This window comes from Mytilus trossulus, chromosome 7 (assembly GCF_036588685.1).
Source record: "Mytilus trossulus isolate FHL-02 chromosome 7, PNRI_Mtr1.1.1.hap1, whole genome shotgun sequence".
Lineage (NCBI taxonomy): Eukaryota > Metazoa > Mollusca > Bivalvia > Mytilida > Mytilidae > Mytilus > Mytilus trossulus.
The window spans coordinates 73,633,410-73,650,887 of NC_086379.1; the positions used below are offsets into that span (position 1 = coordinate 73,633,410).

The 17,478-nt window shown below is 31.2% G+C and overlaps 1 protein-coding gene across 2 annotated transcripts; it reads right to left on the reverse strand.

The window, feature by feature from the left end:
• Positions 1–2,067: 2,067 nt before the first annotated feature.
• LOC134725770 (cytokine receptor-like factor 3) lies at positions 2,068–12,458 on the reverse strand. Of its 2 annotated transcripts, none has more exons than XM_063589907.1 (8): positions 12,337–12,458; positions 10,884–10,999; positions 9,993–10,200; positions 8,950–9,037; positions 7,988–8,165; positions 7,173–7,413; positions 5,555–5,797; positions 2,068–5,088 (listed from the first exon to the last, which is right to left on the reverse strand). In XM_063589907.1, exons 2-8 carry the CDS (start codon positions 10,989–10,991, stop codon positions 4,817–4,819), a joined length of 1,338 nt encoding a protein of 445 aa, XP_063445977.1. In that variant the 5' UTR covers positions 10,992–10,999; positions 12,337–12,458; the 3' UTR covers positions 2,068–4,816. The 2 variants fall into 2 exon arrangements, with proteins under 2 accessions (XP_063445977.1, XP_063445978.1); XM_063589908.1 differs by lacking the exon at positions 12,337–12,458 and adding an exon at positions 11,791–11,890.
• Between the last annotated feature and the right edge of the window lie 5,020 nt (positions 12,459–17,478).

Sequence of the window (17,478 nt, forward strand, 5' to 3'; positions counted from 1 at the left end):
GTGAGCGTTCTGTTCGATTAGTGACTATTAAAGCCGAGTTCGGGAGTCCATATACCCCATTGAAAATTCCTGGCTATGGGCCTGTTTAATACATTTAAACCATCTTCACATCAACAGCAATAATAGATACATTTTTATAAGATGTCTGATTTTAATCTCCTTATTTCACTCCTACTTAATTCTTCTTTCAGGAACTAAAAATTTGTAAGGGTTCCGCGGAACCCAGTGTCTCGCCTATTTTTGCTGTAAATCGCAAGCTCAACAACAATGAGGAAAAAAATCAATAAAAATATTCCTCTTGTTACTATTTTATGGTTGTAAGAAAATCTAAGTCCATTTAAAAGTAAATTACAGAAAAAACGGAGTAATCTTTTTACAAACTTTACTTCTGGATACAATCTTATGATCATAAACAAGCTTCTGTCCAAGTTTGGTACAAACCCAGGATAGTTTAAGAAAGTTATGAAAATTTTAAAAACTTTAACCACAGAGTGAATGTAATGGTTCCCCGCAGAAAAACTAAGTCCATTTAAAAGTAAAATATGGAAAAAATGGATTTATTTATTTACAAAATTTACTTCTGGATACTATCTTATGATCATAAACAAGCTTCTGTCCAAGTTTAGTACAAACCCAGGATAGTTTAAGAAAGTAATTAAAATTCTAAAAACTTGAACCACAGAGTGAATGTAATGTTTCCCCGCAGAAAAAACTAAGTCCATTTATAGTAAAATACGGAAAAAATGGAATTTTACTTTTACAAAATTTACTTCTGGATACTATCTTATGATCATAAACAAGCTTCTGTCCAAGTTTGGTACAAACGGTGAAACCCAGGATAGTTGGAGAAAGTTATTAAAATTCTAAAAACTTTAACCACAGAGTGAATGTTTTGTTTCCGCAGAAAAAACTAAGTCCATTTATAGTAAAATACGGAAAAAATGGAATTTTGTTTTTACAAAATTTACTTCTTGATACTATCTTATGATCATAAACAAGCTTCTGTCAAAGTTTGGTAGAAATCCAGTATAGTTTAAGAAAGTTATTAAAATTTCAAAAACTTTAACCACAGAGTGAATATTTGTTGATGCCGCCGCCGCCGACGACTACGGAATGTAGGATCGCTTAGTCTCGCTTTTTCGACTAAAGTCGAAGGCTCGACAAAAATGCAAAATACCAAGTACAATCCAGAAACTTAACCTTTTACTGTAAAGTGTTTTACTTATAAAAAGAATTTCACGTTTATTTCTTGTTCCTGATTATATTATACCTTACAGATCAAATTTATGCAAGTGATTTTGCAATTTTATCTCAATCACAAATTTAGCAAAAAAGTCCCTCGCATAAATATCCCACTTATCATTATTTAGATGATAAAGATGTTTGTAGGGTTTATCTTATCACACGTGACACTTAGACCAACATACACTTAACTTGACTAAATATATGACTTTACTTAAATCCTGCATTCAGGATGTTTATCTACATAACTTAACAGTTGTGAGACCAGCTATGATAAATGAAAACCTGCTCCTTGGTGTCTAAAAAGATGTATTAGAAATTAACTGAATTTGATCAGTTTTAATAAATCCTAAATGAAGATTAATTAATTGATGGTAATTAATTTAACACCACTTATAGAACGCTTGGGTATATCATGCCAGGTGATGTTATATGGTGGAGGATGCTGGAGCATCAGAACAGCAACAACGACCTTTGACAGAGAAATTGGCAATCTTAGTCAATTAAGATCAAAGTCAAACACACTTTGCCAAAAACAACATCAGTGTTCACCACACCTTGCATAAAAGATGCTCAGTGTTGACTGCATAGTGGTCATCGTAGATGAACTATCAAGACCTCTTGGGTACCAAAGTCTTAAGTAAAATTGAGAATAGAAGTGGGAAATATGTCAAAGAGTCAACAACCCGAACAAAGAGCAGACAACAGCCGAATCCACCTATGCAGCAGGAAAATGCCACACCTGGAGATGGTCCTCAGCTGGCCCCTTAACATGATTGTGTACTACAATAGTTCACTGAAGATCAATTTAAAATGGCAATAAAATAAGAGATAATATGTCATATCTTTATTATATTGAGCATGGTAAAAATATAACAATCCAGTGATAATATTTTATATCTAGGATATGTACAAATTTTAAGCAGTGACTGGAATTATTACTTCATTATAAAGAAGCAATTAGCAATTAGCTAATAAACATTATTTCAACAATGTATAACATTGTCATAAACTTCTCTACAACATTAATTAAACTTATTTACCTGACCTCAGATGGATTGCAAAAATGTGGAGGTATGAAATAATAAATTTGAGTTCAAACTAATATATGATCCATAAAATGAATGAATAAAAGATACACAGCTGATCTGCCATATGAATCTGCAATTTGATGTTTCAGAACCATTTGCATTATGGGTAATATTTTCAAAAATGTACACCATTAAGGTACGAACATTGAAATTACCAATATTGGTTGAAAATGTCTTAAACAATTGAAATCTAACCAATGACCCGACAATATTTTTATTTTGGGGTACAAACAATAAAATTACCCATAGTCCAATAGATTCTGAAATAACAAATTATTATTCATTCCTAGTTATAGAGTAGTCCTAATCAGAATAAATCTTGAAACATAGTGAAAACATGGCCAAACCCATTTTAGACAGATCACATGGACAGCAAAACAGAAAATTACAAATAAACATAAAGGTGACATGTCTGATAAAGTTACTAGGATAGGAGTCTTATTGCTGAAAATAAAGCTTGACCACCAGAGCATAAAATATTAAATCATGACCAAATGACATATGTCAGTACTTCTTACAATGGATTCATTTCCCAAATATCAATATGCTTTTCTGCATATTGTCACCTATTCCTGATCATCGCCTGAAATTGAAATGTGAAAATGTGTTATAGCTCCTTTTGATATAAATTCTAAAAAATTGGCCCTGCTGTTCTTTGTATTTTGGGGAATTTTTGTGTTGACTTACTTACTTACTTATCCTCTTCATCCCTAGTGGGACGTTAAGGCCACATAATTTTTACGTTTGACCCTGTGTTATGTCAGATAAACATGCATATACTCCTTATAATTTATCCCTAAACCAAGCATTGATGACTTTTCATTGCTACTGAGGAACAGGTCTAGAATGCAATTTTCATTGCTCTTATGCATAAAACTGAGATCAAGATTTTGAGACAATGACTGACTGACATGTCTCTTCCTCTAAACAAATTAAGTAAAACACTTTAAATGAGGTGATAAAATTTAATTTTCTTTTGTCGAATAATGATTGATTGAATGATTGGTGTTAAATGCCACTTTCATCACTTTTGTGCTATATCCTGACAGTCAGTTTTTATTGGAGAAAGCTGGAGCACATGTAGAGCAACACCCAATGTTGATGCTATTACCATTGGTGCTACTTATAAGTATATCCAAAGTTTCACTTCCAGTAAATTTGGGTGATGTTGGAACTAAGAATGGTCTTTCTAATCAAATGATCATACAATATTTAGCACTTATGAAATAAAAATTATTTAAATCAATACAAATGTCATTTTTAAAATGACAAAAAAATATACATGAATTGAACTGTTGTAAATAAGCACAATTATATATTCAATGGAAGCACCACTATGAAACAAGCAAATATCTATACATCGTTATGACTAGAAAAATAATATACTTAAATATATTTTCATTCTTACAAAATTCTAAATACATCATTAAAACACACAAAAATATAACAATCCACAAATTATAAAACACGATTCAACATACTGATCCCTCCGTAAACTACTACAAGTCTTGTTCCCATGGCTAATCACAATGAATCTAAATGAATGGTCTTCCGTAATCAATGCTTTTCCAGTACAAGTTTTGAACCATTTGAGCAAGTAAAATATTTTACTTATTTCATGATTGGTAAAATACTGAAGAAATGTTACACAAAAACAATACACAAAAGTAACCAGAATAAAATATATACCTACATTGCATTAACAAAATAAAAATTATATAGTAAATATAATGGTAGCTAGAAGTATAAAATTTTCCCCATCTCTTTTCCAGTGGCAAGCATATTGTTCAATAATACTAAAGTGAATGGGAAAATGTAACTGGTTAGTACCTGGTCCATCATAAATTGGTGAAATATTCAATAATACAAGCTCCTTCAAAAATATTTGTGAATAGTGCTCTAAGCAAAAAATTTATAGTTCGTGAACAAGCAAGTGCAAATGATATCCTGCCATGGATAAATGTCTAGCATTCTAATGGACAGCACAGACAAAGTGCAAGAACCTGATAATTGTTCTTTGTCACTTGCTTAATAACTATAGTAAAACCTGATTAAACCGAACCCTGAACAAACCTGTCTAATCCAAACTTGTTCTGAAGACCAATCATATCAATTTTATGCATTATGAACCTGATTACACAGAATACCTGCCAAAACTGAACAAAATCTCAAGTTCAAAATCGAAAGGGTTCGGTTTAGTCAGGTGTTACTGTTTTATAATTGTATAAATGTAAACAATATACCAAACTTTTTCTGATGTTGATTTTTGACCACTGGCTTTGCCTGACTTTTATGATCATAAAATGTTAACAAATACAAATTAAGAGAATAATTACTGATTTTTGTAATATTATAAAAGCTTTATGATATTTTTTTTATAATTTAAGTACTATAATGATCCCTGAACTTTATACTCTCTACAGTTTAATCTCATTCTATTTCAAATCCCTATGCCATTAAAGGTTTAAAAAAAATGTGTTTTATCATTCAACTCCAATTTTCCAGTCTTCATGACTAAATATTATACCAAAGTATAACTGTTTGTCTGATGTTCCTCCCATTCCCATCCCTGCTAGCTGTGTGATATTCAATTCCTCATTTATCTTCCAGTCAAATGTGACAGCTTTGTCTTGGACCTCTAAACTGACCCGTATCTTTCCACTAGACAAAACCTCCGTCTCCACATTTAACTTTGTGCCTTTTGTCAAATCAGGTAATTTGTTCTTCATTTCTTGACCATTTACAAATACACATCCTTAAAAAACAAACAAAAAATTAAAATATCAAAAATACAAATGATAATCCATTATACATGATAAGCTACTAAACTGATAATGAACATACTGACAAAATATTAATATATCTTTAAACGTATGCTTATATATTTTAAAAATTTGTCACTTGCGATGATGACATCGTTTTGATATGTTTGTTAGTTATATTGATTTGTAATTAAATTATCTCCATCTGCTAATAAATTGTCATATGCAAGGTCAAGGATTCAATATGCAAGACCTTCAGGTAGTTTTCACAACAAAGAACATCTACATTTTTACTAAATATATTCCAAAGATCAATATTTAATCTGACAGCTCAAAATGATTTTTCATTTTTACAAAAAGAACTATAAAGTGTGATCAAGTTAGGTCACTCAATTCGATCTTAAAATTGAAAATTAAGCAACCCTTGCCCTTTCAAAAAATTCCTAGATTAACAAATACCTCTAGTTGTTAAAAAGACTGCATTTTCTCTCTGCAGAGTCGTTGTATCCTGATTGTCTATAGATAATCCTACTCCATCAAGTGGAGAACTCTCTCCAGCATCCAGTAGTCTAAATGTAACAGAACCTCCAGCTAGGTAGCTATTGCTACTGGAGTATAATACTTTTGTTTCACCTTCATTTGTCCTTGTAGCTGTCTTATTCTCATTACTTGTGTCATACTCAGGATCACAGATAGACCATTCTAAAAGTCAAATATTGAAAGGTAAAAGCAAATAAAAATGAGAACGTAAATAGGGATTATGTCAAAGAAACAACAACTCAACCATAGTTCAATGCACATGTTCCTTTAGGAAGAAAAAGAATAAATAAGATAAAATAGCAGAAACATTTTCTATTAAATACACAAGCATACCAGTTTTGGCATTACCATTAAAGAAAAGAAATTGTATCATTTGATGATGCATTTACATTTTATTTTAAATCATTCTGATATCATATTTAACATTTTCAACTTAAAGTATGTATAATATGACTTTATTTTCAGAAATCAGCATAAATTCATCAATTTCAAGACCCTATACTAGCACATATATCCTTTGTGGAAATTTAAAGAAAAACACTGATAATGTGGAGATCTGCGGTGTATGTGCTGATATCCTGCAAATACAAAGCTTCTACATTAATTAAACCCAAAAATGACAAACAATTTCATTTTCGGGTTTCTGTTGATTTTTTTTCTTCTCATATATGAAAACAAGAGTGCACATGCTGAAATGTCTTGACTAAATATTGTTATTATGTTGATAGTCCTAAATAAAAAGCTTTATTACAACTGTCACATAAACTTAACATTAACCAAGAAAACTAAAAATTGACCAATGAACCATGAAAATGAGGTCTAGGTCAGATGAACCATGCCAGACGGACATGTACAGCTAACAATTCTTTTAAGAAAAACAGGCCAAATCACAAAAATTTAACACTGACCAATGAACCACGAAAATGAGGTCAAGGTCAAATAAAACCTTAACATCTGACATATAGATCATAAAATATTTCCATACACCAAATATAGTTGACCTATTGCATATAGTATAAGAAAATAAGGCCACTGAACCGTGAAATTGAGGTTACGGTCAGATGACGCCTGCCAGCTAGACATGCTACATCTTAAAGTCTTTCATACACCAAATATACTAGACCTATTGCTTATAATATCTGAGATATGGACTTGACCCCCCAAAACTTAACCTTGTTCACTGTCTGAAGAACATGAGGACCTTGCAAGGTTCGCACATACCAAATATAGTTATCCTATTACTTATAATAAGAGAGAATTTAACATAACAAAAAAAAAACTTTTTTTCAAGTAGTTACTGAACCATGAAAATGAGTTCAAGTACATTGGACATGTGACTGACAAAATCTTTATTACATGAGGCATCTATATACAAAGTATGAAGCATCAAGGTCTTCCTCCTTCTTAAATACAAAGCTTTTTTAAGAAGTTAATGCTACTGCCGGATCACTATCCCTATGTCAAGCTTTCTGGGACAAAAGTCGCAGGCTCGGCAATAATCAGAAATTTAAGAAAACTTTTGTATACTGAAGCATACCATAATGTGGTATAGTTGTCATTGCAACTCTTGGTACACTCCAGGCACTCCATTTATTGCTGTTTTCACATCGACATCGAACACGGAAAGAATATGGCATGTTTGTACGTAGATGTCTGACTGTATGAGATGTGGCTGGTCCTTTGTATGAACTGTGGAATGTTACTGATTTACTGTCAAACTTTATACTGCCACTGGTAAACTCTAAACAGAAATCTCCTGGTTCTATTTCTTCATCAATCTAACAAAAATAAATATTCTATATTACTTAGAGGAGAGATATGAAAACTTATAATTGTTGTCCTATATCCATGTACAAATACAAAATAGAAAAAGGTAAAAGTGGAAAAGAAATGAAACAACAAGATTTATAAAATCCTGAAAAATGTCTCAGTTAATTTTTTATATGTGCCAATAAAACCTGTAAAAGATGGGCAAACATCTTGCACAAAACAATTATCATGTAATTGTTCTTGTCCTGGATATGCATGAATTAATTGCCACTGAACTTTAGACACAATTTATCAATTAAACTGCTTCTAGAGCAATATACAAATTAAATGTATCAAGATACGACTTTAGATAGCAAACAATGGAAAAGAAAGTAAGTATTACACATTCTGAAATTGGTAAAAATTAAGTGCGTTTTTATGTTTTTCTAGTTTTACTTATCTTTCTTAGAATGTAGTTAAAAATTCCTGTTCCAGAACATGTCAGGATCTTTTATGTATGAAAATGAAATTGTTTCAAAAAAATTTCAGTATAAAATATTTTTTATTCTAAATTCCACCCCTGCTAATGAGTCAATGACATACTTCACTCCATTTAACAGTTAGGCCACCAGGTCTCTCTATAATATCAATAATCTGAACTGGAGCTCTTTCTAATATTCTGCCCTCCTGACTTATAAACTCTGCCAATTTCTCCTCTAATTCTGATGATACTTCTATACTAATGTAAGGCACATCTGGTAAACTGGGAACTTCTGGAATGCTGAAAGAGATGATTTTTTTTTTCAAAATTCAGTTCTACTGACTGGGTCATATGTATGACATGCTTGCTACAACATATAAAGGTTTCTGGTTTGATCATATGCTTTTCATAAATACATGTACTGCATTATACATATATAATTATAATGTGTGGATTCATCATATTCATCAGATACCAGTTTTTTTAAGGTTTTGGGTGTAAAGGTGGACCACAGATTTAATGTTCAATGGAAGTACATATCTATCATTCATATTATATAGTTGTACAGTAAAAACAGAGAATATTATATTATAATAAAGCCTTATATAATAAAATATGGGAATTTCTCACTACATTGAAGACCTGTTGGAGACCTTCTGCTGTTGTCTTTTCTATGGTCAGGTTGTTGTCTCTTTGACACATTCCCCATTTCAATTCTCAATTTTATACTCTTTTACTTAACTTTTTATTTTTAAGATCATTTCAGGATAATTAAATTTTGTCATATTGATATACACCTTTAAAAGTTTCATTGGTTGAAGTTATAATTATCAGAACTGAAAGTATATAGGAACATTATCAGGTCTTTAAAAGAAAAGCATAGGAACATTATCTGTATTTTTATTATATTGCTTGATTGAAGATTAAATAAATGCCCTATCAGCAAGGTTCTTACTGCCAGAAAGAGGCTAACCGATGCAAGCAATCATATTTCTATATCAGCATTATTCTTGTGGATGTACACCTTTGGAAAGATAATAATAAATATAATTATATAGTCTAATATGTATAATCATGTAAGTACCTGCTAAGTGCTTTTATATCTGGATTGTCCTTGAATTTCACAAGACCCTCTATATTGTCGCCTGGATTGTTGTTTAAAAGTGCTTTACCTACAAAATATTTTAAAAACTTTGTTAGATTATAGATTATAGCAATAATGTTCTGCTATGTTTTCTTATCATTCTAGACTGACTATCACATTTGAATAAAAAAGACAGTTTACTATGGTAATTGGAAAGTATGAGTCTTCCAAAAGAATGTGATATGTGATGTCTACACACAATATGCAGAAATGGCAATGTTTTTGTTTGGTATGGGCAACCCCAAATCCTTGATTTAAAGTATATATGGCAATGAAGGAGAATAACTGTGTGTCCTGTAGAATGATCTGTGCATCATGATGCATGTTTGAAAGAATACTGTCCAGTTGATTGAATATGAGGAAAATTGGAATTGTCAATTAACATAATTAATGAACTGATATCTATCAGAAATTCAAATAGCAAGATCACAACTTCATGTAGTTTTACAGTGCTTATCCTGAAGGCTTTGCTAATTCACAATAAAATTGCTTAAATAAATGTACCAATAAACTGATCAACTAGAAAAATATTTGAAAAAAGAGTCATCAACTTAAATCAAAAGTTGTAATATATGACAACAATAAGATTTCATGGGAGATAATCTAATATCTATGAATGATTTTTTTTCCACATGAACTAGTATTTTGACATTTATCTCCCTTTAAAACTTCAAGCAAATATATTCTAGAATAAAAACATATTTCTATGGGTGTTTCAAATATTGATTTAACCATTTCCTAAGAAAAAGTTATCAAATATTTAGAAAACTTTAAGTTGGACATTATTATAGCAATAAAATAAAAATAAAATAATCTTCTTATTTGAGATCTACATTAGTCTTATAATTTGGTTATTTTATGTATAACAAAAAAAAAATATGAAAAGGTCTTGATTAATTGAGTATAATTTTCACATTTCATACTTGGTCAATTAGAGCAATGTATTAGCATTTAATTATGATCATGATACATAATATTCTTACCATCCTGCATAATTCTGGCTGCTGCTGCTAAACTCTGATTAATGACATCTTCACACTGTCGTAATGGCTCTAATGCTTCATTAGCTATTGACTCCACTTTTGACAGTAGATGTGTTAGCCTCTTGTTGATATTTTCTATCACATTTTCTTTGACTTTGTCGAAGTAATCAGTCAGATTTTGGCAAGATTCTGTTTTACTATAGCGAATCTGAAAAGATTTAAAGGAAATTATATATACATACATAAGTTTTTGAAAAATTTCTAAACCATTTAAAACTTGTGTACTGTATGGATTCCTATTGAAAACATAAAATAGCATTGGATTGTTTAAATTGAATCTAGTGCTTCTGGGTTTTCTTCTTATTTGCATATAGTCTGCTAAAGATCAAATTTTGTATTTAGAAAAGAGGTCTTATCTCAAATTATCATATATTAAGGACAATATTGACTTGTCAGTTGGGTCCAAGGACACAGTTATCGCCCTTTGGTTTTCATTGTCTACAAATATTGTCCATAGTGTAAACAGTGTATAACTTGCATATTTTGTTTGATAAATTTTTCCAATTTATTTCTTGATATTAAATGCATGATATATTAAGTAGGGGGATGTTATTACATGTCGAAAAAATTTGGGTGCTGAATCTTTATGTTAAGTAGTGAATTAGTCCAGTTCTAAAAGGTCAAATTTTATCACGTCTGAAGCTGTCAAACTGACTTTTACACCCCTTTAACACAGAATTGTCAATATTTTGAGTTAGAGCTGGTAGAATTTCTATAATTTTAATATTATTGGTCTCACTGGTAGTACACTTCACTGTAAAACATCTACAGTAAGTTAGTTTACACTATTTCTTGTCAATTGTATAGATAAATGCTTCCTTGATATAATACCTGATCCTGGGCCTCTTGTAAGGGAGGTAATAACTCTGTCAGCTGAGCCCTCTGGCTGTGAGCTATGTCCATGACATCTATCAAATTCTGTATAAGTTCTTGTGTCATCTTCGATTCTGCAAAAAACAGTGAGCTGATTAGTGAGCACATATTATAAATATACATCCTTTAAAACACTACAATAAAAAGGTATTCGTTAGGATTTTGTCATTCAAAACAAAGACAATATAGGACTACAAAGTTTGACCAGTTTATATCCCTTGGTTAATTGAAAAAAATTTAATAGCCATGCCTCTTAAGCAGACACATTCTAAAGTAGTATTTGCAAAAAGAACCAACAAAATAAATATATATTACATACTTTTACCTAAATTTTTACCAAATCAATAATGCACAAATCAATAGGTCATCTAACATCATTCAGCATAACAGAAGTTAACTCTAATTATGCATATGAACCCCTATCAGGAAGGCTAGTAAATTAAATTATTAGATGTCCAATGCCTTATTTCCTTCTCTCTCGGTGTGATCTCAGTGTAATGTGAATGCTGCCATTTTGTTTATTTACGTCTGTGATGAAGTCCCCAATAACAGTAAAACAATCAATAAAAAAAAAAAATCGGCAAAATTTTCCAAAAAATTTTATTGTACAAATTAACTCAAAATCGTTCAATTTTTTTTTTATGTCATGTTTTGAATTCCTGCATTTGCACAGAAATCTACATGTACGTCCTTTTTCCTGTCTGGTTTATATAAAACTTTGAGTAAAATATATATCTATCAGTCTGATATAAAACTAAAACTAAAATCCCTAACAACCATGACAACAGAACCAAAATCGGAAACGTTACGATATTTCCGTTTCTTTTTTTAACAAATATTTAAGTTACAAAAAAAAAATTCATACAGACTTTGTCCCCATTTACAGGTAATGCCTGCCTCATATTAGGGCTATTCAAAACTGGTGTAAATTTAAGGGTTATTCGTCCTTCCTTGCAATTTGCAGTTTCAGAAATCTAAAGAATCATGGATAATTTCATTGTTCGTACCCCTAATTGAAAATAACATGTCATTAGTTGAATTATCATTGTTTAAGACATTTTAACCAATCACGACGTTTTGTTGGACACTTTCGAAAATATTAACCAGGATGCATTAGATTCTGAAACGGCGAATTGAATAAAAATTAATTATTCCACATCACATGATAACATTTCACCCAATAGAATTGTTTGAAATATATGTAAGGTATAATAATAACTTTTTGTATAATTATCATATTTTAATGAAACTGTAGCCAATAAAGGAAACTTTTCAGACTTTTCAGAGTAGCAGACAACACTATCATGATCTCCCGTATTTCAAAACAATTAATGAAGGACAACAACAAAAGGCTTTTGTTATGGAAGATGTAGTCAATAAACACTGCATAAGAATATCATAAAAAGTTTACCGATTGAATATAAGTGTCGTGTCAGATTATTCAGGGGACAGAATTTCGATGATGGAGGCTGCCATTAATATGAAAGTGCTAAAAACAAGAAATATAAATCCGGTTACGAACCCAAATTAACCGTGTAACTTTCCAGCTATATAGTTTTACATCTTCTGATACCACATAGCACGGACTGCTCTCAACAAATTGAAGATTAAATCAGAGGAGAATAAATTACTTTAACAAACGCATTAGTTTTAAACTGAGACTACTATGTGTTATAGTAGTCCCAGTTTTAAATGAATCAAGTACGGTATAATAAATGATCATAGATGAAAAACTAGTATGAGTAACAGCTCAGCAGGATAAATATCTTTAGTATATATACTGAGTATAGAAAGTCCCTGTACTGAAGTCGTATAGAAAGTCCCTGTACTGAAGTCGTATAGAAAGTCCCTGTACTGAAGTTGTCATTTTTGAGAGCCAATATACTATCCAAATATCTAAAAGTGTTATTAAATTTTTGTATCAGATGTTGTTTAGATGGGTCTTCGCTAATTTTAGTTATATATTGTAACCCATAACAATGTTTTATCTGCGCTGGCACCTGTATATATGCTATATGTTAACACCTGTAACATATGATTTTAAAAGAGCACATTTTGGATGACACAATTTTAATTTCAATATATTCGTGTGATGAGTCAACAGAATCTTTACGGATTATCCATCATAGATGTAGATGTATAGAACATAGAAATGAGTGGTGTACAGTTAATCCCCATTGGAATTCCGATAGCTTCTTGTCGATATAAGGAATTTCAATAGAGCGAACAAAAACGTTATCTAGAAGAAGAAAAATCAAGGGCAATCATATAGTATAAAAGCAGGTCCAATTAAAATAGTTATTTTGTTAACATTCTCTTCTATTTTTTTTTCATAGATTACCTTAGCCGTATTTGGCAAAACTTCTAGGAATTTTGGTCCTGAATACTCTCCAACTTCGTACTTTATTTGGCTTTTTAACTTTTTGGGATTCGAGCGTCACTGATGAGTCTCAATGTTATACTGGCCTATTACTGGTATATAATTGAATTGAGTTGACGATTGAAGGGTGAATCCAGTCATTTTAAAAGGGGTCCCAACCCAGAGTAAAGAGGGGGTGTTCCAACTATATGCTCCCATTCAAATGCATTGAACGTCAAAAAGGGGGTTTCAACCCCCGCCGGACCCCCCCCCCCCTGGTTCCGACAATGAGATTCCGTTACCTCGAGCTTTTAATTTAAAACCTTTGGTGAACTGATTGATATTTTTGTCTCAGATACTCATTTTTTATTAGCTTTGAAAAATGCTTCGAACTAACTGTCAGGGACTGCGAGTAATCTCAGAACTATACTTAGTGTAGTGGGAATGCCACGTCCGGTCAGTGTATTTGTTACATGTTTTCTGCTTTATGTATCTATTCGGTGAGTTAAGCTCCTTTTCCATTGATTTTTGTAGTATGTTCATATGTTGTACTGTTACTCTGTCTTATAGAGGTTAAGGGAGTCGCCCAAAACATGTTTAATTCTCTGTATGCCTGTCCATTGTTAGGAGCTATGTTTTTATTTTTTTGCTCAATGTCTGTCATGTTTTTATGTAAATGGTCTTGTTATGAATTATGCCATTAGTTTACCATGTTTTTTTTCAAGGAGATATAACCTCCTTGGTTTTCTTTAATTTGAATCAACTATTCGGGATCCACATCAAAAACAGCAAAGGAGTAGGTCCACTAAGACCCCTTTTTTGCCCCAAAATATAGCAGTTTTACAAAATTGTTAAAATATTTACTTTAAGTAATTTATTGGACAGGAGAAAGCTTCTGCTACATAAATATGGGCTGTTTTTTGACAATACGATGTACATATATCGAGTACTAGCATCATTAAGTCATGCTAAATGACTGAAATCTTCACAATTCTAGCATTTTGGTTAAAATTTAGACGGTTTCCTTGTAAAACGAAAGTGGCCGAATTCGTGTTCATCTAAAATATTTTAATATAAGTTGTATTTGATGATAATCCATAACATATATAAAGGTTGGGGATGAACACGGATGCGGCCACTTTCATTTTTGACAAAAACCATCTGAAAAGTGAAATTTTTTGGCATATTTGATAAATTTTTCATATTAAAGCTTAAATCGGAGCGTTTTTAATGACTAAATTAGTTAAAATCTTTTACATAAACTAATTGAATCAAATAAAATAGACACTTAAGTGTTTAAAAAGTGGTCAACATCTTTCGTCAGATGAACTTGATATTTGAGGCCAAAATCGGTCCTTACCGGACCTACTCCTTTCACAAATTGAAAAAGTTCAGAGAAGAGCAGCACGCTTCACATACAACCGCTTCCATAACACCAGCTCAGTTACTGAAACGATGACCGACCTCAATTGGTAGCCACTTGAAATTATGTGTTTACGATACAGACTTGTCGTCTTTTACAAACTTATACACGAAATTGTTGCAGTCCTTACACACAACTTTTTGATCTCACTAGACGATAGAACCAGACATAGAAATCCACACTCATTTATGCAAATACAAACATCTTAAGACAGTTATAAATACTCATTTTATCAACGAACAGTTATAAATTGGACTCATCTGCCATAACAAATAGTATCATGCAGTACAGTAGAGGGATTCAAGAGTATGATCTCGGAATCTGCTCTCATCCCCATATTCTATCCCTACCTATTCTGTTAACAAATGTACATGTATATAGTTTTCTCTAAATTTCTTTTTCATTTTTCATTTTTCATTTTTTAATTTAATTTTTTAATTTTATTACTTTTTATTTTCTTGCTGTAATGTTAATTTTAATTTTATAGTCGATGCCCGCGAGAAACCTACAGAAGAAGAACAAAAGAAATTTCTGATATTTAGCTGACTTTACGATATTGGATTTTCTCATTGTTGAAGGCATTCTAACTTTAGAGTAGTTGTCTCATTCGGCAATCAAAACACATCTCTTTTAGTTTTTATATCAGTAAGATGCAGTGTTTCTGACTTGCATTGTCTAATTGGAAATCCATCAGACACCATCCTTATTCCTGTAGACTCCAAAAAATAAACAAATCATCTCATCAACTCACTTTTAAACACCAATACATCTTTCCGTTTACAATACCGCAATGAAACACGCTACATACTCCACTTGTCCTGTCTAAATCTGTTGACTTCTTTAGAAAACCTTTTAATTAAAAAAACAACACTTTTAAAGTTCGTTCAACTGCCCAATACCAAACATTTTGTACAGTAGCACTGGTATTTCTTATTTTAATTTGTTGAATATTTTTTTATAGGCCTCGCATGTCACAGTAAATAATCAGCAGCCTGCTGATGGTTTATTTCATACTTTAAGAATTAAGAACATCATACAATTATTAAAAGCAATCAGTATATTAAAAGCTCCCAAATTAGTTATATCATGGCAAGGATTTGTATAGTTAGACATACAAACTATACAAATCCTTGGTTATATATATACTTTTATATATAATTGATTGTAAGATGCTGTTATATTAGATTAGCGAGTAATAGCGACTTTCAGACTATATATGATTTTTATAAACGGTAATGTTATAATATATTTGGAGAATTTTTTTATAAAATCACTGAAATGTTCAAGATCTTTTTTACAGATTCTATGGTGAAATTCTGTGAATTTGTAAAAAAAAAAAAAAATCTTTGTTATTTATTAATATAATTAGCAAGTGTCTCTTCAAAATTTCAATCATGGTATCTATGATGAGTTTATTCACAACATGCAAAGCTCTATACACTATCCAAAGAATGACATTCTTGATACTAGGTGCGCTTTTCTATAGATTTACCATTACAAGGAACGCTAACTATTTTAAATTTGAAAGGCATTGGTGATTCAATCGTGAAGTGAGTGCCTGACTAATCGAATTATACAGAGAATATCCATAATCATCTCTGGTCAACTTTGCCTGAGCATATTTCTAACATTAGTTCCTTTTTTTAATTATCAAACAGTTTAAACTTATTACGACGGGGAAAGGAATGTATATTTTAAAACTCAACAGAACCGAAGCATCGATCACTTAATATTTTGAAAGCAATGAAAATCATTTGGTAAATAAAATAATGAGTAATCAGAAATTAATATATTCTTCAACATTGTTAATAAACGTCAAAGGTACCAGGATTATAATGTTTTACGCCAGACGCGCGAGCGTTTCGTATACATAAGACTCATCAGTGACGCTCGTATCAAAAAAAGTTATATGCCAAACAAGTACCATGAAAGTTGTAGAGCATTGAGGACCAAAAATACCTAAAAGGTTGTGCCAAATACGCCTAAGGTAATCCAGAGACATATATATGTATATATGTCTCTGGGTAATCTAAACCTGGGATAAGAAAATCCTTAGTTTTTCGAAAATTCAAAGTTTTGTAAACAAGAAATTTATATAAAAAAAAAAATTAAAAAAAATACTAGTTATTGATATTCATGTGAACAACCGAAGTGCTGATTGCTGGGCTGGTGACATCCTCGGTGACGAAACGTCCACCAGCAGTGGCACCTACCCAGTGGTTTAAGGGCATACGATACAGTTTTGATCCTGTATTTACAGGTTCGTGAAAATTTGCATATAGGCTATTTTTTACCTGATTAAATCAAATATTTAATAAAAAATATACCTTCATGTGCTACTTTTCGAGTAAAATGAGGTACAAATTTTGTATATTTGCTCAAGATTCAAATTTGTGGCCGTAATTTCTTTTTCGAAAGAAAGGCATAACTTTTTTGTCTTAAAAGATAAACACAAATTTGTTGTTGTTAAATAATCGGTAATTTCTGTTTTTTATTCAGAAATAACTCATATTTATCAAATGCTCATGAATTGAGGAAAATACGTCATTTTTGTCTGCATGTTTATCAAAATTAAAAAAAAAACTCTTTTTACAGTTTTATAAAATTTGGGTCACATAATCTCCCTGCAAAATGAAACAAATTACTGTTTTGAAAAATAGGGGTCCATGAACTCGTTTTAAAATTAAATCAGTTTGAATGATAAAAATCAGTCGAAAAATGCATCTTTTCCCGATATGTCACAGTTTGACGTCGCGAAAATAACATTTTAC